Source organism: Aethina tumida, chromosome 7 (assembly GCF_024364675.1).
Source record: "Aethina tumida isolate Nest 87 chromosome 7, icAetTumi1.1, whole genome shotgun sequence".
NCBI classification, from domain to species: domain Eukaryota; kingdom Metazoa; phylum Arthropoda; class Insecta; order Coleoptera; family Nitidulidae; genus Aethina; species Aethina tumida.
In genome coordinates this window covers 1,508,985-1,532,672 of record NC_065441.1, presented here as the reverse complement: position 1 = coordinate 1,532,672, position 23,688 = coordinate 1,508,985, and the positions used below count along the sequence as shown (strand labels likewise).

At 38.1% G+C, this 23,688-nt stretch overlaps 1 protein-coding gene across 3 annotated transcripts in view; it reads left to right on the top strand.

The window, feature by feature from the left end:
- The window catches only part of LOC109603660 (dachshund homolog 2), a 130,068-nt gene that overhangs the window by 39,502 nt on the left and 66,878 nt on the right, over positions 1-23,688 (top strand). For 2 of the 3 annotated variants that reach the window (XM_049969970.1, XM_049969969.1), the window contains exons 3-8: positions 3,769-3,973; positions 5,184-5,243; positions 18,810-18,886; positions 19,129-19,176; positions 20,210-20,413; positions 21,623-21,847. In XM_049969970.1, coding sequence (XP_049825927.1) covers positions 3,769-3,973; positions 5,184-5,243; positions 18,810-18,886; positions 19,129-19,176; positions 20,210-20,413; positions 21,623-21,847 — 819 coding nt within the window. The remainder of the gene's footprint in view (positions 1-3,768; positions 3,974-5,183; positions 5,244-18,809; positions 18,887-19,128; positions 19,177-20,209; positions 20,414-21,622; positions 21,848-23,688) is intronic. The other variant, XM_049969971.1, reaches the window with a different exon arrangement.

Genomic DNA, 23,688 nt, shown 5'->3' with positions numbered 1-23,688 from the left:
AAAATGAATTAGAAAGCTACGTAATGTTGAAGCCTTTAAAAAATAAATATATTTATGTTTATTTTTAAGTTTAACAAATTTTATTATTAGATGCACAATTTTAAAAATGATTAAAAATTTAAAAACATAAAAAGTATGGAAAAAAAAAATTATTATAAAAACGATTAAATATATATTTACTTTTATTCTTAAATTGATTAATAATTGTTGTTAATAAATCATTTAAAAGTGAATCAGAAAACTATATAATTTTCAAAATGGTTGAAAGTTATAAAAATATAAAAAATATATGAAACAGTACTATTTCGATAATTATATAAATTAAAAGATGAGTATTTATTTTTATTATAAAAACAGTTATTTATTATTTTAATTCTCATATTTAACTTATTGAGTAAATTATCTAAAAATGTTTTACAAATTTTAGTCTGAAAAATCTGCACAATTTTGAAAATGATTAAAAGTTAAAAAGTATGAATAAATATTTTCATATAAAAATAATTAAATATACATTTACATGTATTCTTAAATTTATTAATATTTATTGTTAATAAATCATCTAAAAATGAATGAATAGTGTACAATTTTGAAAATGTTTGAAAAATTATTTAAACTATACTATTTCGTTAATTAATGAGAATTAAATTACTTATAAAAAACGGTTATTTATTATTTTATCTTTAAATTTAATATTTTTTCTTATATTTAATAAAAGTCAAAAAATATGAACAAATACGTTCATACAATATTTGTTATATATAGTATGTAGTAATTTATAATATTTATGAACAATTTTTTGTAAATATATGTCTTCTTAAATTAAAACAAAATTAATTATCGAATATAAAAAGTAAGAATTAGAATGTTGAAGAGAAATGATTAACAAGTAAAATGATTTAATTAAACCATCAGTCCATTAGGGAAAAGTGTAACCAATTAGCAAAATCCACGGGCGAAAATTTCGGTGGAAAACCGCAGTCCGGGTCGTTTCGGTTGACCGAGGAAACCGACCGCAAAGCACCGACCACAAAACCACTTGGCACATCTTGTGCCAACCGAAAATCATAGCAATTCGACTAATTTCTAATAAATAGCCGTGGTAAATCGTTTTCGGAATGACATGCACCTTTTTCGGAGCGGACCGCTTCGGGCCAAACGGGCCTGTATAATTTTATACCGAGCCAATTTACAATTATCCGTACGCTTATGCTCGGTTACGTCCAACTTTTGATTATAGCAATTTCAGAATAATTCGGGCTATTATTATTTTTGAATTGGTTAAATTATTGTTTATAAATTTATCGTTTAACACTACGTTTCCGAACAGTTTAACTTTTTCTCTTTCTCTCTTTCTTTCTCCTTCTATTCGGGCCTTCGGCCGAGGGAATCGGCCAGTCACATTTTTTTATTACGGATGGTCAGGTATATTTCCACTTGGGTCAATCACATGTTGTTTGTTTCTATTAATCTCCGCTGCGGTGCCGGACCAAATTTAATTCCTCAGATGTGTCAAACGCTGTTTGGCTCTCTTCACAGCGGCGGTGGCAGCGGCGGTGGCAGCGGCGGTGGCAGCGGCTGCGGCAGCGGCAGCGACAAAGAAAATAGTTGATTGTCGTGTCGGGAAATTGAATTCGATTGGAACCTTTTAGCATTCGAACAAAAGCCGCCGGGGGTGGGTGAATGCAGGAAAATTATTTAATTTCGAGCGTGCCCAAAGAGAAACAAACCCTCTCGTCGCCCCTTTCGACGAACCGGTCAGTTTGCAACGTTTATCGATTCGCGTGGAAGCGAATCGTTTTTGTTCACCCGTCTTGCGAACGTAATTTCGCGTGGACTTCATTAAAATTCGACTTTTTCTGCGGATGGCAATTTAAGGAGGCAAACGGACAGCAATATTTCACCGCATTTAACAACCCCGACACACTTAAATTGTTGTTAATTATTTTCGAGGGCAATAAAAGTAATTTGGCACATAATTTTAGGCTGTAATTGTAATGGGTTACAAAGAGCATAACAAATTATTCAATAACGATAAACTCGAGGCATTCTCCGCTGCCAAAACAGAGCCGGAGTCTTCTAGAATCGTTGTTCCTTCAACATTACCATGTTGCCTCAATTTAATTAATGTTAAACATTTTTGTTTCAAATACCATAAAAATATACAACATATTTTTGCGTAAACGAACATTTTTGCTACTGCGTTAAATAATTTAAATATGTGATATTTAAAAGTGAGATTAACAATACAAACAGTATGTTTCCATACAAAAAAGTAAATCTGTAAAATTCCATTGGGAAATATTCGCCGTTTTATCTCCCATTTAATTAAACAAAATTGTTAAAACTTACTTTATTTACCTACGAGCATTCCTGCAACGTTACGAACAATGAGATAACGTTTTATTAATAGAAAATTATTAAAACCGAAAATCTAGACAGGCATTTTTCACTCAATAAAACAAACTGAGTCAATTAAACCGACTTCAAAGTCAATATTATGGGTTTAATGATCCATTTGCTTTGAAACGTTGTTGAGTATCAATTTAATGTCGTAAACAGTGAAAATCGAGAAACCTGTACACTCGTTGAATGGTTCTAATAGTCTTCCATCTATATATTTGTTATAAAAATAAGTTATTAAATTCTTATGTTTAACCTCAAATAAACTGTATTGTTATCACTTTAAAAATTAAATAAAAAATGCCCAATTTTAAAAAAAAAAATGATGAAAAATTATAAAATTTAAAAAATATAATAATTAAAATATAATATAAAATAATTAAACTGAATAACTACGTAATTATTAAAATGTTAAAAATATGAGTAAAATTTATTGCAAACTTAAAAATTAATTAAAAAATTAATATTTATGATTATTCTTAAATTTAACAAATTCTAGTGTTGAATAAAGAATAAATAAGAAAACTTTTTTTAACAATTTTCAATCTTAAATTTATTAAAATTATCTAAAAATGAATTAGAAAAATAAATATATTTATGTTTATTCTTAAGTTTAACAAATTTTAATTTCAGATGCACAATTTTGAAAATGGTCAAAAGTTAAAAAATATAAATAATATGGATTTTTTTTTAATAATAAATAATATTCTTAAAATTATTAATATTTATTGTTAATAAATGATGTAAAAGTCAATTAGAAAACTGTACAATTTTGAAAATGTTTGAATGATATAAAAATATACAAAATATTTAAAAAGTACTATTTCGATAATTATTTAAAATTGAAAGGAAAAGAACTATTCATATTATAAAATTTATTATGAGTAAATGACCTAAAATTGAATGAGAGAGTTGTATAATGATAAATGTTTATTCTTAAATGTGAAAAATTTTAGTGTGGGAAATTTGCACAATTTTGAAAACGATTCAAAGTTAAAAAATACACAAAAATATATTTGTTATATAATAATAATAATAATATGTAATAATTTAATCTAGACAGGCATTTTTCACTCAATAAAACAAAGTGAGTCAATTAACTCGACTTCAAAGTCAATATTATGGGTTTAATGGTTCATTTGCTTTGAAACGTTGTTGAGTATCAATTTAATGTCGTAAACAGTGAAAATCGGGAAACCTGTACAGTACATCTTTGATACAGTTTAGACTTATAATAAATCACTTGTTTAAAGTTTATTGCCAACCACATATATTAATTGTTGTCCCTCTCCCAATGAAAATTTTAATTTATTTTGTGTAATTGTTAGGAAAATAAATATATTAATTATATTTTTTTGTTATTTCCAGAAATGTCGAGATTGGAAAAGTCCCCGTTGCTGGCCAACGGCTACAACCACCCGCCCCACCTGAACCACATGCAGTTCATGCAGCTTCCGCATCCGGCCGCGGCCCATTCTGCCCTCCTGTCGCCCGCCATGCCCCACAATCTGTCCCGGCACGACGGATCGGTCATCAAGAACCAAGGCATGCCCACCATGGAAGCGCTCGCAAGGTATTTATCTAATTGTCAATAGGAAATGGATCCCGGGGGTTAGAGACCTTAGTTGTACGTCTTCTTGCCGCCTTAAGACGATTACTACTTGACTTCTTTTGGCCTCCAAAGTCTCAAATCGTACAATTTCACTCTTATCTAGTGTGTGGGGCCGTCGTAAATTTCGTTGCGTAATCCCCCAATTCGCTCTATTTTAAGATGATTAAAAACAGAAGACGTGCAAACATTGGATTGTCGATCGGAGTCCGGCTTTTTAAAGAGTGTAGCACTTGTTTACACGGTTGTTCAAGTCATCATTATCATTTCAACGCTCAACGGCCGTAATTAAAATGCAAATCCGGAGCATTGGATGCGTGTCCACGTCACCGAGACGGAGAGAGCGCCATGATTAATTCTCCAGGTAGACTGTACTGTCTACTTTATGAAACCTGACCGACCCTCCGCTTCCACTCTCCTCTCTTCTCCCCCTAAAAACCGTCGTCTCCTTGTTTTCTGTTTCTAATTTGCTTTAGTGTGTGTGTGAGTGTGTCATTCTTACAATGTTATAAGTTTTGTTGGGCATTTTCACGTGGATTTCCATTCGATACGCACTGATTGTGTTGATTAATATCTTTCTTCACCTTCCACACATTCCCATCAGACAATTCCATTCGTTTCTTATAGCCCATCATCACGAATCCATTCGCACTCGGCTTATTTGTTGCAGGTCATTAACACGTCTACATTCGCAACACACGGTAGTATTTAACTTAACTCGAGTTAACTGGAAGAAAAACGGGACGACGTCTCGGTAATCCGTACGATGTGAAGTTATGGATGCAGACCGATTCGTACGGCGAAATCCCTCCGTGTCTTGAACAAGAAACGGTGGATTTAAACGCCGAAAGATCTCTCCCCGAAAACTTCCATCCGCTGCAATATTTAATGCAAACACAAAGATTAGCAAAACTTCGCATTCGAAATTAGTTCCTTAAACGTAACGTGCACGAGTTTCCTTCATTATTCATGTCGATTGCGAGTTCATGTCGTGTGTGTGTGTGTGTGTGTGTGTGTGTGTGTGTGTGTGTGTGTGTGTGTGCTAAATGCTGAAACACTGTGGAAGTAATATTGGATTATAACGTTTTCTGACATGTGAGCCAACCCGGTTGCCTAACTTTAGCTGACAATCATTGCCGCCATCTGGTTGATAACATTGTGACGTTTGTTTCAGGTCCGGAATATGGGAGAACTGCAGGGCGGCTTACGAAGACATAGTCAAACATTTAGAAAGGTGAGTCGGCTTACTTACTTACTAGCGAAATTTCAGACAGACAGACCAATTTATCGGGCTCACCGTTAAACAATTATCCAAAGATCCAGCGCTGAACCTTACTGATGGTCACGGGTCCCGGAACCGACAAACGTTCGTGTCGTCCCCGACGGCGGATTATTCCGGGGGCGGCGGTCACAAATCATCCGGGCGGGATTCAGGCGGGCCGTGAGCCGTGAAAAGCCCGTATACGAACGCTAATCGCCGCGACATTTGACAAATGCGGTGCGTGCATATTGCCGGGAATTAGCGGGACGCGCGGCCCGAACACTCCCGCCGTGATTTATCATTCGGATCAACTGCGATTAGTCGCGGATCGGGGATCCCACGCGATTTCAAATTGATGTCGCACCTACAATGCCAAAAAGTCATCATTCAACTTTGATATGTAGTTCAGTCATTACGGGAAATCGAGATACCCAACTATTAACTCATATATACTTATATCTTGGCATCTCAAAATTCACACATGATAGGATGGCTGCAACTTAAAAAGTCAAAAGTCAAAGTCACAAAACTCAATTTTTTGCACATTTTTTGTAAATATTTCGTTTCCTATGGGTGTTACGCTACTTGTGTTTCTTATCAATATTGTAGAGAATTAAATTCTCCACAACTTTTGTTTTAAACATTTTTCCATACGTCGAACGGTTGTCGAGATAGTGTTTTTTGACTGATTTCTGATTTTTTAAGTTATGGCCATTCCTATCATGTGTGAATTTTAAGTTTTGAGATGTCCAAATATAACTTTATATGAATTATGTATCTCGATTCCCGAGATATTCACCTAATTTTGACTAAGATGTTTGGACTATTTTGTTGCATTTACATTTTTGCACAAGTTCAATTAACCAACAATAAGAGTAACGTAGACAAGAACGGAACGAAATTAAGAGAAAGTGCCGGAATAATTAGATCATCCGCGATTATTGCATTAAATCAGGAGAATGCGAATGTTTTCGGGGGCCAAATTGTTTCGTGAAGTTCCCTCGGATTCGTAATGTAGTCATAATAAGACAGTACAGTATAATGTTTTAATTATATGGTCCCCCTTACAAACATAACTTTTAAAGTCCTAAGAACAATATTCAGGAGCTTCTTTCGCTAATTAGACGACGTAGCACGGAATGTAGAGGTATCCGGAAATGAGAATTCAATGTATCCCTTAGGAGCTTTCCGAGATTCGTCCGGGTCTCCGTTAATAAGGAGCGGGGAATCCCGTTAACTGGATGCAGGCAGCATTTACCGAAATACAATTACAACATTAGATCGGCGAGCCGGATAAGGATCGACGAAACTGTAGCGCTAAGTGAATTCCCTCCCAAAAACCCCGATCGAGAGAGAGATATATCTTAATATTGTTTAATGCGCGGAGCCCGGGACCCGATCTTCGGACTTTGATAGTGTCTGACTTTCGGTGTCCGATTACGCCCTAATGAGAACTCGGCGACGGCCAATGAGTGCCTCCCCCTCCTTCCCTTCCTTCGCTCCCACCCCGCGCGGTCTTTCCGATGCATTACCAGTAACCTTATATATCACAAATTACTAATCAATATTCATCACATCGTATTCTTGTCTCGTTGCCGCCGTCGCCGCTCTTCTCTTAATAGATTTCCCTTTATAGACACTCCACTTCAAAACCGGCACCTTAACAAGGGGATTAACACACACACGCACATCCAATACATTTTTTAATTACTCTACTGTTTAACAGATGTCACCTACTAATAATTCACTAATTATTTAAACAAATCACACAGATGGCGCCAGTGAATAACGGCAACAGTAGGCAACCACCAATAATTATCGAAATCATCACTCACTTCATTCATTCATTTCATATCTAGTTTAATTAAACAATTTGTGAATCGAGTCCGACAATTAAACGCAGAAACAGCAACGGAATAATTAATGAACCCAAGACGGTCCGAGTCAAATTCGGGACGCGTGAACGGTCGGAAAAACAGCATCCCCCGGTGGTGCGGGTGTTTGGAAAATTAACTAACAAAACATTATAAATCGTTCGATGCAAATCTTCGGGTCGAGGCGTTCCGTGCGAACGGAATTACACAAAGCTGTCCGCGCAATTAACAGTGTAGGAATAACGAAAACACTGGGCGATTTAAATTAGAATTAAGACCCGAAAATTAATTAATCCCCGTCAGGACATGGACGAGCACAATTAGTCCTCCGGGGGGGCGAGCGCAGATTTCCAGATTTCGTCCGTCATTCGACGTCGTCGCCGTCCTGTTCCTTTCCGCGTTTTATGAATATTAATAATACGGACGCAAGTTAAGTATCATTCTTGCAGTTTATTATTTGATGGGGGGGTCGGTCGTTATCGAATGCAAACGAAACCGGAGGAACATGATTAATTGGTCCGAGGCCTTATCGACTCGGGACGTGTATCATCTTCACCTAACAAAATGCGAATCGATATTTCGAGGTCTGTTTGTTCCCTTTTATCTGACACGGTCCTGCTAAACGGGGGACGGAGACCCGAAATATTGTAAGGGTGAAACCTGATTCACTTCGTGAATCTTACATTCGGCTATCATTAATTATAATGCGGATCTGCGGACGTCATCTGAAATTGTGGATTTTAAAACACAACATTGCAACTTAGTTAATTATCCGGGGAAAGTTGAAACCGCCCGGAATTTTTACGGAACGAATTCAGAAATTTTAATTAGCGCATAAATTCACGTCGATCTCTCAATCGCCGAAGAAAATATGGAAAACAATTAACCGCCACGGATTAATAAATGCACATTATATGGTAATTAGCTGCGAGCAAATAAATTCATTTTAATTACAATAATTTTTCCCCCTGTCCGTTTATGAGAATCAGGCGCCTGCCTAATTAAAAACGCTGAAATTTCTAACAAGGCTGTACAAGCGTTGCAATTTATATTGGCCGGGGCAATTATCGGAGATGCATGTTGTTCGTGCATTTTTCAATATTCAAATTCAATGACGACGTAGAACATTAACGAGCGGACCTTGAATACGTGCTAAATTACCAACTGAAACGTCTCCGATGAAAACTATCAACAAACAAGAACCTGATGAATGAATCCCCGTCGTCAGACATCGCGTGTTGCCATGATCCACATTATTCATTCCCAGCGAGAATCAAAAAGTCTCCACTCCATTTACACACCACAAATCGGACGGACACCAATTAACTATTGTCCGACAGAGGGACCCACTCCCCGCCCCGCACTAATAGGCAACCCCGTGCGCAAGGAAAAACAATACACGTACCCGTAATGAGATGCTTAATGGGTGTTTTATTGCCGGGGAAAATAAAAACACAGTCGGAACGAGGAAACAAAAAACGAGAGGCGAGGGACCAAATTACATTTGCGCAAAATGTATTCCGGGAGTGCCGAAACCCAATTTAAAATCTTTCGACGCGGAAAAACTAATCGACACGAGTCGCGCGTCTCACCTTTCCGAAAGCCTCGCCGTGAAATCGGTTTCCCGTTCACGTTTCCATTATTAACTTCGTTGAATGTTGATTTTTTATTCAAATTGCCCCGGACTCTCCCCGACAATCGTTTGTCATCCGCGGCTTATGACTTTTGCTGCGAGGCCTTTTAACGGCCTTTCGACGGCGACGCAAATCCCGCGTAATTTGTTTGTGACAGCCCCCGCAAGACCGACTCACTTCGTTCCGATTTCGCCCATCAATAATTGTCGTTATTTATTTCGGGGTCGGACGGAGCGACTCACCCCATTAATAACCGTATGTAAATCTGCCAATTAGTTAATTATTGTTATTGATAATTCGCGTGCTCTATTTTTCAAGCCGCCCTGTCATAAATACCGGCCGAGACAACGGTGGCAAACCGCGGGTGACTGTCTGTTCGGCATGTCGGTGATCCGTTCGGTCGCGTGATCTCGACCAACACCACGCACCGTTCCGACCAGATTTATGTCCGTTTATCCGAAGAGAAAACGAAAAACTACACCCAAATGCTCCTCAATTAATTACTCCACACATATATATCCATGTCCAACAATAAAAAATAATATCTTTATGGACATCTGATGAAGCAAAATTTGTCCTTTCACCGCTTTTTACATTAGTCCACATCATCTTAGTCAAAATTAGGTGAATATCTCGGAAATCGAGATACCCAGCTATAAACTCGTATAAACTTATATTTTGACATCCCAAAAATTCACATACGATTGGATGGCCGTAACTTAAAAAGTCTGAGGTCGAAAGTCACAAAAATTGATTTTTTGCACATTTTTGTAAATATCTCATTTCCTATGGATTGTACGCTCTTGTATTTCATATCACTATTGTAGATGATTAAATTTTCCACAACTCTTGTTTTAAACATTTTTTCATGCGTAGAACCGTTGTCGAGATAGAGGGCAGGGAGTGCGCAGCTACAGTATCATTTGAGGTCAACTGGTAGTCCCAATCGAAAATATGTCAATTCTGGTACATGGACAGATATGATAATTGAACAAGTCTTATGAAATCAATGAAAACAGAAGGAGGAGTATCTCGTGGTCGAAGTACAAAAGAAAGTGTTTTGTGTAAATGGGTCTATGCTATGCATGCTACAAATACTATATACGAGGAAATGGAAATTAAAAATAGATAAGTAGGCAAAACAATGATTAAATATAGTGTAATAGGTAATAAAAAATGGTAATTATATATTTAGCAATAATTTATAAACTTTATACTACGTATTTTTGATCGGGACGACCAGTTGACCTCAAATGATACTGTAGTCGCGCACTCTCTGCCCTTTATCTCGACAACAGTTCGACGTATGAAAAAATGTTTAAAATAAAAATTGTAGAGAATTTAATTCTCTACAATATTGATAAGAAATACAGGTGGCGTAAAACCTACAGGAAATGAGATATTTACAAAAAATATGCAAAAAATAGATTTTTGTAACTTTTGACCTCTGACTTTTTAAGTTGTGGCCATCCTATCATGTGTGAATTTTGAGACAAGTTTTAGGATGCCAAAATATAAGTTTATACGAGTTTATAACTGGGTATCTCGATTTCCCTATAATGATTGGACTAAAACAGAAATTTAATAAACGCACACGGGATGTCATAAAGCGGCATTACTCAAATCGTTGTTGTTCGTGCAATAAAAGCCAAACGATAATATAAAAAGGTTTATGCAGATATTCTGTGGGGGCCTCGAGAGTGGCGATGTTTCGACGACATCATAAAAAACGCGTCCCCCCTAATCCGGACTGAGCCTTTTAACGTTGCCGAAAACTAAACTTAGTTAGTCATTTGTCAGGGCGGCGGCGGTCCCAGCTGTTAGACACAGCGCCAAAGCCATTTTAATTCGGTTATTGAGCATATTTTTTCCGGAGACGTTTTAAAAATCATCAGCGTGTAGGCGAAGTCGGGGGCGCGACCCTCCCGCTCGTTCTCAAACGTCGCATCCTCGTGCAGTACATGCACATCGATTTATTCAAACTTATCACACAACAAAAAAAGAATAATTAAGTGGTAAACTGGCTCAATCGCAAAAAAAAAACCCGTAAAAGGGTCACACAGAAGGGTAAACAGTCCCGGGCTGAAAAAGGTGGCGGTACGGTGGCATTCAGAAAACGGAAACGGATCCGCGTGTGCGGGGGTTGCGGGGGTGGAGGTGTGCGTGTGTCTATTTGCCCGCGCTGTTGACTTAACATTACGAATACATGGGCGAGCGCGAGCCCGGGTCAGCACCGCAAATAACTGACATGCAATAACCTCTTCTGTGTAAATAATAATTTCGGTTAACAAACATATCCGCATCCCACTTTCATTTCAACCGGAGCGCCGCGTTTCGCTTTTCATTTCGCTAAAATAACCTATTAATATTTTATTGCACGCGTCCGAACGCAAATATCGCGCGGGTCAACCCACGAGATCATCTGCGGATTTTAAGTCTGTTTGCGGAGGCTGGAATTAACTGTGCCGCTTAACAGATGGCAGCAAAGTGTGTGCACAAGTCGTAGGCAACCCGTTATCCACTTAGCAGTTCAAATTGGGTTTCCCATTGATTTTTCTGGTGAATTTGCAACGTAATTTAAATTCGACCGGTTAATATATAATTTGGTAGCATTCCTGTGTGTTGGTGGAGTGGTGTAACTACGAAATTGCTCGTGTTTCAAGTAGTTACACTCCCCATAATAGGCATGTTAGAATTTTAATATTTATGAGTCATTCATTAACTGCAGTTGGGTGGAAGTTGTTGTTCGCCCCCCCTTCTCACCCCCATTCCACCTTTTCGCTCCTAAATTAGTGCGGATTCTCAAGTCTTGAATTCAGTTGCAAGAGTTTAATATTAAATCATATCCCTCCCGGGTTAATATTACAGTCCTAATTATTATTTAATAATTACGAATCTGAAATTTCCGAGCTGATTGACTCCGAAATTGCTTCAAGATGTAATTAAATTTTAATCGCTCTTATATTTTGGGTTATCCTTTAAAATATCCGGGGTTCGTTGCGGGAACGAATCATTTGTCTTGCGGGGCTGGAAGACATGTTACTTTTCACCGAACCGGGGGGTGATAATATAACTTTTCGTTCCATCTATCACGACGATTGATTCGAAATTGAATAGATTTCGCATTTGTGTAACATTTGTTAGCAAGTGCCGCTTTATAGGGACGAATAATGGTAATCGTTTTTCACCCCTGCCCGAAAAAAACTTGCACAGTTATCAAATCTAACAAAATAATAAACTTTCGTCCAAAAGCTTTTGAAATAGTGAATCATCCCCACGTAAACGACTCCAGCCACTTGAAAAGTCGCTGACTGAGTTTTTCGTTTGGATTCTTCGAGTAGATTTTTGTTGAAATATGTAAATTTCCCCGCGTCATTGACAAACCGTCTCATCGCAATTTAAATTTTCCACCCCTCATACACACACACTGTTTTAAATTCGATGCGGATTGCTGAATTTACGGTCAAACCGAAACCTCCTGCGAATTATGGTCAGACTCCTCAAAAACCCATCTTTATCAGCCCCCCCAACAAAAAGCGTACTAATCGGCAAGTAAAAGGGTGAAGTCGGTTCAAAGAAGCGATCGGAACAAGACTTGAACAATGGAAATTCCTCGTGCGATCCCAAGTTTAATTTATTTAAAGAAAGCCAAGGGTGAAAATGGGGATTCAAGATTTAATTTGCATGTGTATGTGTATACGGGGGGTGGGGGGCGCCCGTCTTGAGCCCGCAATTAAAGCTGCGCTTTTGTTAAACCGCCCGGCAAACAATGCGTGGATTCGCCCTGATCCTCTGCCGCCGAATGGACAACGCATCCCGGTGATTTATAAGTACCTGGATATTTCATTAATTAAAATTTTCAGTTTGCTTTTCCTCTTTTGGCGGCGGCAGCCTTTGCCTGTTCACGGACTCCTGAGCAACGGGATAATCGCCGCGCAAACACTCTTTTTTCAAGAAACTTATCATGGCCTAATCCGCGGGATGCGGGCAAATAACAATAAAACTTCCCGAACATGTCCAATTTCACTTTCGGGATTATCCCGTGTCTGTTTTTCGGTCAAAGCAACGATTGTTTCCGGCCCGGTTATTGGAGTTTAAGTCCGGAAAGTTTCAAGTATTAGCGTTCAAGTGGTAGGTGGCGCCACTTTGAACCGTTTAATATTAGGCAACCGTGTTTGCGGTTTGGCGAGATAAAGAAAATTTACGGGTAGGTGTTTTTCCACCGGTTTCGATTAAAAACCGATCGGAAGACGGCGGAGGCAGAGGCAGAGGCGGGCAAGATGTGCGCCCGATCAAATGCGGCATTAATATTTGCATTTAATTAAATCGGGACACAGTAAATTAATTTTATGCCGGCGGTGGATATTTACGACGATTAAATAATTTCAGTACCAGCGGCTGTTGCCACTAATAATAGCCTGTTGTAACCGGCAAGGTTATGACGATTTAATGCTGTTTGCTCGCCTCTGTCTAACCCTCCGTGCGCACACATGCACACAGCACGGCCTATTCCATGTTTGCTTATGTCAAAAATAACAACCCGAAATGACGTACACTTTATAATTACCGGACAACGCCTGAGAACGCACCACCAACGGGAAACCTGGATCTTTGACGCTAACGAAACGTTTGCTTTTCATAAACACGGTAATTGATGTGTGGGGAACCGACACAACATTCCTTGTGTCAACCACTCCACCACCATCCCCCCAATTCGCCATCCTTTCCTATTTCTCCACCTGTGGTTTTGGTGTTTTTTTCCTCAAAAAAAAAAGTTGACTGATGTTTTCTTTGGGTTTATTTGCGAAACAAATGAGCGGAAGGTGACGACACCGACACCCGGGGGGGACGTGCGCACGTGGTGGGGGGCGGCGCCCGTCAAAAATGTCACCGCGATGATTAATCGCCTCATTTTAATAATAAACCTCGAGCCCCTCTCGGCTTCGTACATCACCTTTTGCTAAAGACGTCGCGACGCTCTCCATCTGGACACGTGGACGTTTCGTATTAATTAGTACCGGAATTTATCGGGTGTCGTGCACTTGTCGAAAATGCGAACGTATTTCTCTACGGTAATTTGTTTGGAGGCGTCAGGTATAACGACGTCTACTTAATTAAGTGTTTTTGAACCGTTGTGTTATTAACTGATGTTAATTTCTAAGATAAATATGTTGTTTTTGAAAATTTTACAACATAAACAGTCGAATAATTAACTGGTTTAATGTTACTTACTTTGTTGTTTAGTCTAGTCATTATACGGAAATCGAGATACCCAGCTATAAACTTCTATAAACTTAAATTTTGACATCCCACAATTTGTCTCAAAATTCACACATGATAGGATAGCCCCAACTTAAAAAGTCAGAGGTCGAAGTTATAAAAATCGATTTTTTGCACATTTTTTGTAAATATCTCGTTTCCTATGGGTTTTACGCTACTTATGTGTTGAATTAAATTCTCTACAACTTTTGTTTTAAACATTTTTTCATATGTCGAACCGTTGTCGAGAAAGAGGGTGGAAAATGTGCCACTACAAAATTATTTGAAGTCAACTGGTAGTCCCGACCGAAAATAAGTATTATAAATTTTTATTAGCAACAATTTAAAAACTTTTAAGTTGGGGCCATCCTGTGTGAATTGTTGTGATTTCCGAGATATTCACTTAATTTCGTCTAAGACGACTGGCCCATCGGAGCCGTAATTTAATAGTCTCATTAAGGGCGTTTGATTTAAAATTGACTTGTCGACAATGCGGCACGACAATAACATTAACATACGTTAATAAGGGTTAACAATGGACGCGGCGCTGAATGGATGCAGCAGCCGATAAAGATCTTTTAATGCTGTGTCAGAATGTCGTAATATAGTTCCAAATCCAATTATCCAGGCAGAAACTGTTAAATTAGACGCTATTCCTAAGCCAATTCTCCCTCGGCAACAACACACCCCCCGAACCTTTACGACGCGAAGACAAATTTTAAAAACACGACGACAAGAAATTAAAGTCGGATTTGGGCACCACAAAAAAGCTACATCTGTTTTAATTAGCATAGGACGCGGATGCGGAAGGGGTGTCGCGCACCCCGGCACAGCGGTCGGTCCGAGTTCTGATTCGAGTGGTGATTAACTGCGATTTTTCATTAACTCAAACATCGATGTTAAGAGTTATTAATGAATTGTAAGTTGTTTTCGGAGGGGGTTGATTTATTTCGGGAATGCGCAAAGTGTCGTGTTCGCGACTCTAACGACCCTCGTTGTAGAATTTTGTTTCTAAAATATGATTCCGGTAATTAGTAATAATTATATGCGGGACGACAGTTACAAATTCGACGATGAGTCCATCGATTTTCTTTCGGGAGTTTATTTGTAACACGACCGTCAATTTATAATATTTCTAATCCGATTTCGGTTATGATAATAAACAGCATGTGTTAATCTACTGGTAAAATCATAAGTGTTTCTCAATATTCCATAAATACGTGTATTTATAGAAAACGTTTGTTATTCTTTCATAATAATTATTTGTGTAAATTATATCAACCAGATCATTGGAATATCAGAGAGATAGAGCAGTTATGTTAAAATAAACAGACGATCTGAAAATACATATTCCCATTAGAACATCTATATTGAAGAGGATTTATTAAAAATGTAACGTAACAAAATAACCAGTGAAGAATAATAAACGCATAAATCATGACGAAAATCTGATATTAATTAGCTGTTAGTTTCCAGCTTAATGGCATATTTTATAATTATTTGCGGCCCGTTCTATTTACCAGAACTACCATTTTATGTGATCGATGTTTATACGAGTTTATTCGGTTTCGATTACGGATGGATATATTTATGTTATTTTCAACAACATTTTAATGATTCTCGGAGAACAATTTAATTGCCGTGTCAGTTTATTAAATTACGGTGGAACTTCACCACTTTTCATCTTTATCCAAAAGTAAACAACCAACAATAAACTTATCGGATTCCGAAGAAAAATAGCCCGCCATTCCCACTCACAAAAGTCCCGACTATATCCGAGTCGCGTAAGTCGCGGGGTTGAAAGATATCTAAAAGGATTTCAGAGGCGATCAATGGCTTTTGGCCGGCTCGCTAAGGGCGAGATACGGCCCCGAAATATGAATGGGAAATGAACAAGTTACGTGTGTTGAAAAAGTGTTTATCTCAAGCAAATGCGTCTTCAGCCCCCGCTTTCGTTAAGACCGGTGAATGTTAATTAAAACGGGGAATGAAATTAATATTCCAAAATGCTACCTGTAAAATATCAATCTAATATTCCGCCGTTTCGAATCGGTAACATGTCTCGAGCAGAAATGAAAATAATTAAATAATAATGAAACAAGAATAAGAGCGAGGAGGGTAATGATTATATCAAAGAAGGGGTTAAGTCTCGGCTCCGGCCGTCCACCTGGATCAGCCACCGCGGCAAATCGTGGTGGATGAGGAACATTTGGCTGGTCGATTGCGAGGGGCTTTCAGCAGATTTTGATTAGTCATAGACATAATTTAAATGAACTAATACCGATAGAAATCTAAATGTAAACGGTAGCGGCTGACTATTCGATTGAATTTTGATTGTAATAAATTGATTCAACTTGAAATTCATTATGACTAGGCGTTAAATTATTTATCGAGATAATTTATTATAAAGTTCACGATAAATATTGTATTGTTGCCTCGTAATTCGATACAAAACTGGACTTTTTGTGCGGCCCGACAATTTACCTGGGCTTTAATTAAAATATACGACGATTAAACGGGAAAAAAACTTGTAATTACTAACTCAATGGAATGTTGCATGTGTGTGCTTTTTAATAAATTATTATCTCCGTACGGATTCAGTTTGATACTTTGATAATAATATTGGTGAGACCATTTAAATGAAGGTTGTGCGGTTGAACTTTATCGGTGTTTCCCCCGCATAACCGAATTATCCCAGGCGAACGTCGAGGTGTATCAGACTCGTTATTACGTTTCCTTTTTAGCGGAATCAGATATCCTGACAAGCAGCACCTGTGGCCGCCCGTTTTTGCGGGGTGGCACTAAATACGGGCATAAACCAAGAGTCCTCCCCCCGATACGAATCGGCCTCTTAATGTTGCCAGCCTTTCCGCAGACTCCGCATTACTTTTAAATTATTCAACGTAAGTTAGTACATCTTTAAAAGCATTTGCCCATTAAAAAATTAAGCATCCGACTCGGCATTATATTATTATTTTATGCGCACTTCGGCCCGGCAATAAATGGAGAGGAAATCGACATTAAGAAACGGGGATGCATTAATTTAATTTTTGACTGGTACAAAACCCCCCGCCCACACCCCGGAGTTAATGCACGGACACGTGGTGGTTAGCGGGGAAATTCTGATAACACAACTTTGGACAGGAATCCAATCAGCGGAGACAATGGCGGGACAGATTTACAACCAACGTCCACGATTTCTATAAGACGAAATTAATAAGCGGGAGTTTTACGGTCGCGCGACACGCACCACCTTCTTTTGTTTGTGGAAAATCGGAGACGTTATTAGCGGCGCGTCCGACATGAGGAAGCTGTCAACCGGGATGATGAAAGAGGTCCCATTTCACGCCTCGACCGAAAACGAAACGTTTCTGTCGTTCCTCTCTCCTAATTAATTTTCGATCTTGTCGACGCCGCTTTTTTATCTTGTGTTTTGTCGTTTTCACGCAAATTGGACGCCCGATATTTTCGATGAGGTTAATTATGTCCCACACCGGGAGATCTCGGAGATTCGTCGTTGATTAATGCGACGATCTTCAAACCTAAGACGACTCAACACGATTTAATGACCACACGCCGTACCATTTGTTAAAAGCCACAAAAATATGAACGTGATCAACCGACGCAAACAAAGACTTGTAGTTATGGTAGATGTCTACTTTACCTTCTCTAATGTCAAATATTTCGACGGATAATTTATATTTTCATTTGGGACTACCAGTTGACCTCAAATGATACTGTACCCTCGTACTCTCTGCCCTCTATCTCGACAACGGTTCGACGGATGAAAAAATGTTTAAAAAAAAAGTTGTAGAGAATTTAATTCCCTACAATACTATTAAGAGATACAAGTAGCGTAAAACCCATAGAAAACGAGATATTTACAAAAAATATGTAAAACATTGATTTTTGTGCCTTTTGACGTCCGATTTTTTAAGTTGTGGCCATCCTATCATGTGTGAATTTTGAGACTAGTTTTGGGATGTCAAAATATAAGTTTATACGAGTTTACAGCTGGATATCTCGATTTCCCGTAATGATTAGAGTACGAATAAAAATATAAACGGCAGATTTAGGCCGAGGCGTCGTGAATCATCCGCCAAATAAAGATAAAACGGCACAATATTACGGAGAAGTAAATTTAGCGGAATGCGATTTCATCCCCTCGCTCATCTAATATCGCGGGCGGCAATGTTTTTCAATTTGAAAGTCGGCTTTTACACCTGCTACTTCTTAAATCTGCATTCGGCGTAATGAAGCCTCATCCCGGCCCGTTTTTACGTTCGCCCGCTTGCCCGCTTACGTTTCACATATTTTAGGCGTAAGTGCGTTTTAAGGCGCAACCACCTGCGTTGCGTTGCGTTCCGAAGCCGCGGAGCCCGCGCCGGGCGCTCAAAGGGGGATGATCAGGAACAGGTGGATTTTTGTGAAAATTTTTTCGAATTGCACGATCGCATGCCGCCGTCCATTCCAACCGAAATGTAATGCATTTATAATGCAATTATAATGAATATATATCGCAGCGCTCCTCTTTATGATCGTAATTGGTTCCCTTTTGTTTGTTAAAGCCAATTTACAAATTCGTTTGTTTTGTCCGCGTGGCGGGTGATTTGCATTTTTGCACGAGCCCCCCAAACACAATTTCCTACAACTGGATTTGACGTCGCACACAAACGCCCAAAACTACACATTTTTTTTTTAACACACGTCAAATTCATTATTAAATCAAAAACAGGAAACTAATCAACTAATATTTGTTTGTTTTGTTCCAGGTTAAGAGAAGAAAGATGCGACCCGGACAGATCTTTGCCGATGGACCAAAAGCCGCGAGATCTGAGTCCGAGAAACGGTGAGTGTCGAGCAAAATTGCAATTTCTTGCACATATTTATTAATTATGGCTTTGCATTCGGTCCGAAACGGTCGATTTTACAGTTTTTAATTAGCAACGTAATTAAATTTTTCTTTCGACGCATGCACTAACTAATTAAAATCGCATATGTCGTATTTTTTTGCCCCTCTCTCGTTCTTTTTTATCTTTTTTTTTTCTGTCTTGTGCTTAGGAAAACTACAATTGTTTAATTAATTTCCAGATTGGCATTCTAAGAGTAACTTTAATGCGTCAAGTTGGTATTCCAAAGGTCAGTACACTTTATTTTTCCCCCATTCCTTTTATTTATTTCCATCGTTTTATTTCATTTCGATGTTTTTAAGGGGGAGGCTTAAATTAAACTTTTCCGAAGATGTTAAACTTGACGCATGGAAGTTTGTCTTAGGTTTAGTTTGTTTGGCTGTCCACCAAATTTAAGTCTCCCTTTTTATTACGTAGTGTTTTCTTTTTATTAGACAATAAACAAGGATATTTTACATAGAAATTATCATTTATTCACAATACTCAATAATAGATGGCAGTAATGACAACGACCAGAACTAGACAACTACGCTTGCACATTATACAGATTCGTAGTAATTTTCCCATTAAAAAGTTTTAAATTAAAAAAATCTTCCTCAATAGTCACTGTTTCTCACTTATTGTCATTAGACAATAGATAAGGATATTTCAGATAGAAATTGTCATTTATTAATCTACTCAATAATAGATGGAAGTAATGATCACAACTAGAACTAGGCAACTATGTTTGCACATTATACACATTAGTAGTAATTTTCCCATCAGAAGTTTTAACTTAAATAAACCTTACTCACTAGTCACAGTTTCAATAACAAGCACCTGTAGCTGTGGCTTGTTCCGTTTGATCAATAAAAAATTGTGCCACCACTGTAAAAACCGTGGCAATAAACCGCCCCCCAAAAATCCTCGTCCAGGTGTTAATAAAAACCCTCGTCGAGTGGGCAATCGAAATTAATGAAGCAGTCGCAAACAAAGCACGACGGATTCCAAAGCAACGCGAAGCAATATAAAATCGTTTAATTGTTCGTGTGTGTGTGTGTTTTTATTCCCGGCAATAAATCCGAGATGGAAACGAAAGGGTCACCGGATCCAGATTGATGGACCCGGTTCCGTTTCGGTTTCGTTTTCTGCATACGCGCATTTAATTGTTTCGGAGGGTTAATTTATCGTCCGAGCTTTTACTGCCATCAATTAAAATTAAAACCCCCGGCTCGGATTGTCCGATTAATTTCGTTTCTGAAGAGGTTGTTCGATTGTTGCAGGCTCACCGACAGAACACAGTCCCGTTTTGAATCTGTCGAAGAGCGGGGGCGGTAGTGCCGGCTCGCTGGGCGATGCCGATCACTCGGGCAGCGAGGCCGACGGTCCGGACGCACCCCCGTCGCCCAGGTCGCCCAGGTCCGCACAGGACGACGAGGAGGACGACAACATCTCGGATCCGGAGGATGAGGACGACAAGGATCAAGGTAAGGACTCGCCTTCACTATGATTATTATTAACAGTTGAACCAGAAAAGATCCGTTCCAGTCGTTTCCACATATCGAGTAATAATTCAAAAGGTCAGACACTTACATCATTAATATAATATGTTACTGACACATTCGATATAAACACTTTTTTAATTTATTAACCACTCGAGTCATTAGTGAGTCACGTGTGATACGCTTTCGAAATTCGAAAACATTTCTTTTGTCCATGGGCCAGGAATTCGAGGCGTTCGCGGTAAAGAACCACTGTGAAATCCTTAATTAAGGGCCCGGGGCCCAATTAAAATGCGATTAATCGCCGCGTGTGTGTGTGCGTTTATATTTGGAGGGTGCAAAACGATATTCGAATGTGTAAATCAGTTTTGGACAGGCGAAAATAATTCGCTTTGGGAGAGAGAAAGAGTTATGCGAGCAATTTGTTTGTTCTGGGCCCTGGGAAAAATTGACTCGGGAATGCTAATGCGGACAAGAGATGAATAGATGGCCGACTAACATGCTACACGGTTACTAAACTTGATGACTTATTTAAACGTTCCTTTCGGACACAAATTATTTCCCATCGGGTTTTAAATACCAATCAATAAACGACCATTTTCTATAAATCTTATGTAATTTTGTTTCTTACACAAATTAGTTTACTTTTTAGACGAAACTAAAAGAGATTAAAATCATTTTCTCATGCAAAATTATTTTAATTTATAATAGATGGCGACACGTCTCGACAACAAGAATTATACAACCACGCTTACATATTTTATGTTATATTTAATAATATATTAGATAATGACACTAATTTGAGATTCAAATTGTTTGATGAAGTTCCAAATTGCGTGGCGCGACGTGACGCCAAAGAAAAACTAATTTAATCATAGGCAAAAAATAAGATTTTGATCCGTCGGCAAGACTTGATTGTACCATCGCGTCAAAATCGAGTTTTACTTTCGTTACGGTGCGATTTTTCACCGCACACAGTCTGTTTATAGTCTGGACTAGAAACCGCCTCGGGCTCGAAACAAAACCGAAATAAAACCACTTGCGTGCAAGACCGCAAAACCGGTCTGCGCGTCGACTCGGACTCGACTTGGTACGGTACGCGAAATAACAAATCGCATTACCGATCTGGTTCAACCAGAAACATTTTTTCCTTCCGCCGATTGATTCTTACCTGGATTTATCGAATTGTTGCAGACATGGACGACGGCGACATACCGCTTCCCTTGCCGGTGGCACCGGGCAGCGAGAGTCCCCAAGCCGCCCTCAATTATTCGACGTTGGCGGCGGTGGCGGCGAACGGCCCGACCCAAGATCCGAGCCTCTCGTCGACGGAGACGTTGCTCAGGAACATCCAGGGCCTGCTGAAGGTGGCGGCAGACAACGCGCGCCAGCAGGAACGGCAGATCAACTACGAAAAAGGTACCAATAGTAATGTGGTGTATCTCTTGTCGCTAGCACAATACTACATGTACTTGGCCGCCACACAAAAGTGTTAATTCGGTCGAGGTGATTTTGTTTTCAATTCTTTTTGTACATATTTATTATAAGTTTAAACCATTTTTACTGATACTGACAATGAGTTAGAGCTGAGGCGAATCCACGATTGTTTATTGGTTTATTAGTTAAGTTGGGGTATTTCATAGAACGAATCCAGTGGATGAGTTTAAAAAGGTGTTGATGATGATCATTTCATTGAAGTTAATACTTCAAACAATAGGTGGCAGCACTTTCATGCAACAAGAATTAGGCAATTAGTTTTGCACTTTTGATAACATACTCGTACAGACTTCTTTTAGCCACAATACGATTTTCAAAGACTGAAAGAGTACCGATTTCGTTCGGAATATCCCATTTGTACAAAATATATGTTCAAAAACCGAAAACAATTGTCGATTTGTATAGTAACATTGGCTTAAAACGCGTGAAAATAACTTTTAAGTAACGCACGATATTTTCTGTACATATATTGGTTTAACAGCTGGTTTTAAGCCTTTGTACAGCCACTTGTATAAAGTATGAGATAAATGAGAGATGCCCATTAGCACTTTTCAGTGCCCATATCGACTTGTACTTATACACACTTACATAAGTATAGCTTTGCTAGTTGTATATATGATATACGATCATAACGGATAGTTACAAAAATATTTTATAGAAAAATTAATTGTTAGTATCATTGGGCACAACAAAAAAAAATCGCCTACAATTTCAGTGATGGAATTTAGTTATTCTGTCGTCTGGTGGTATTAGATTTATTGATAGCAATGTGCCATTTATTTCCAGTGTTATTAGCGTAGATGTTTATTTAAAAATAAAAATACTAGTTAATTTAACTTAAAAATATTTATATACTACTATTAAAAAAAACTAAACGAAGCAGGTCACATTATCTTCTAACGAATCAATCAGGGGAACTACAGAAACTCTCATATCATCATTAACACAAAACGAAAAGGAGATAATCTGACTGTGAAATGAAAATTTTGATATATTCTATAATTGTACAGTCCACTTGAAAAAAAAATGAATATAGCGAAATTTTCGATGCACCAAAAAACACACCATTTTTGCGTGGTGTCATTTTAGCATTTAGGTATTATTATGTGTGATGTACATGTTAACAATTCAAAATTGAAAATAAACGAAATTATTAAATACATTTTCCGTGTTTCATTTTTATTTTTCGGGGAGTCCTTTTTTCAGTTTTCTAAATTGGCTAAGTAAGTAGTACTAACAATAAGAGGGGACCGATAGAAAATAGGTAGGTGGCACCTTTTTTCTATATACATATATTCTAATGTCATATAATGTTTTGCAATTGGTTACCAATCAACAGATACTAAATTCCAGCACTGAAATTAATTTCAGTTGCTCGATTATTCGTTGAATTTTTTAAAATTAATTATAAGTTTTTGGCAGGTAAGTGAACATTATTCTGAACGGGCAAATGATATTATTTAATGTCTTTGTTGTGTTAATAATGGTAAACATTTACAAAATACATAAATGTTAAATTAGGTTAAGTATGATTATAAGAAACAAATTGGAATGAATTTTAGTAAATGATCATTGATGTAAATCTTACCTAACTTAATTTAACAACTTGTGCGAAAAAATTATAGGTGGCAGCACGTTATCACGTCATGAATTCGACAACTGTGTTTGCATATACAACCATAAAGTCTTACACAAAACATCAGAATTAATAATGCGACTTGTGCAAAAAGGATTCACAGTAATAAAAGTTAAGAACAGTTTAT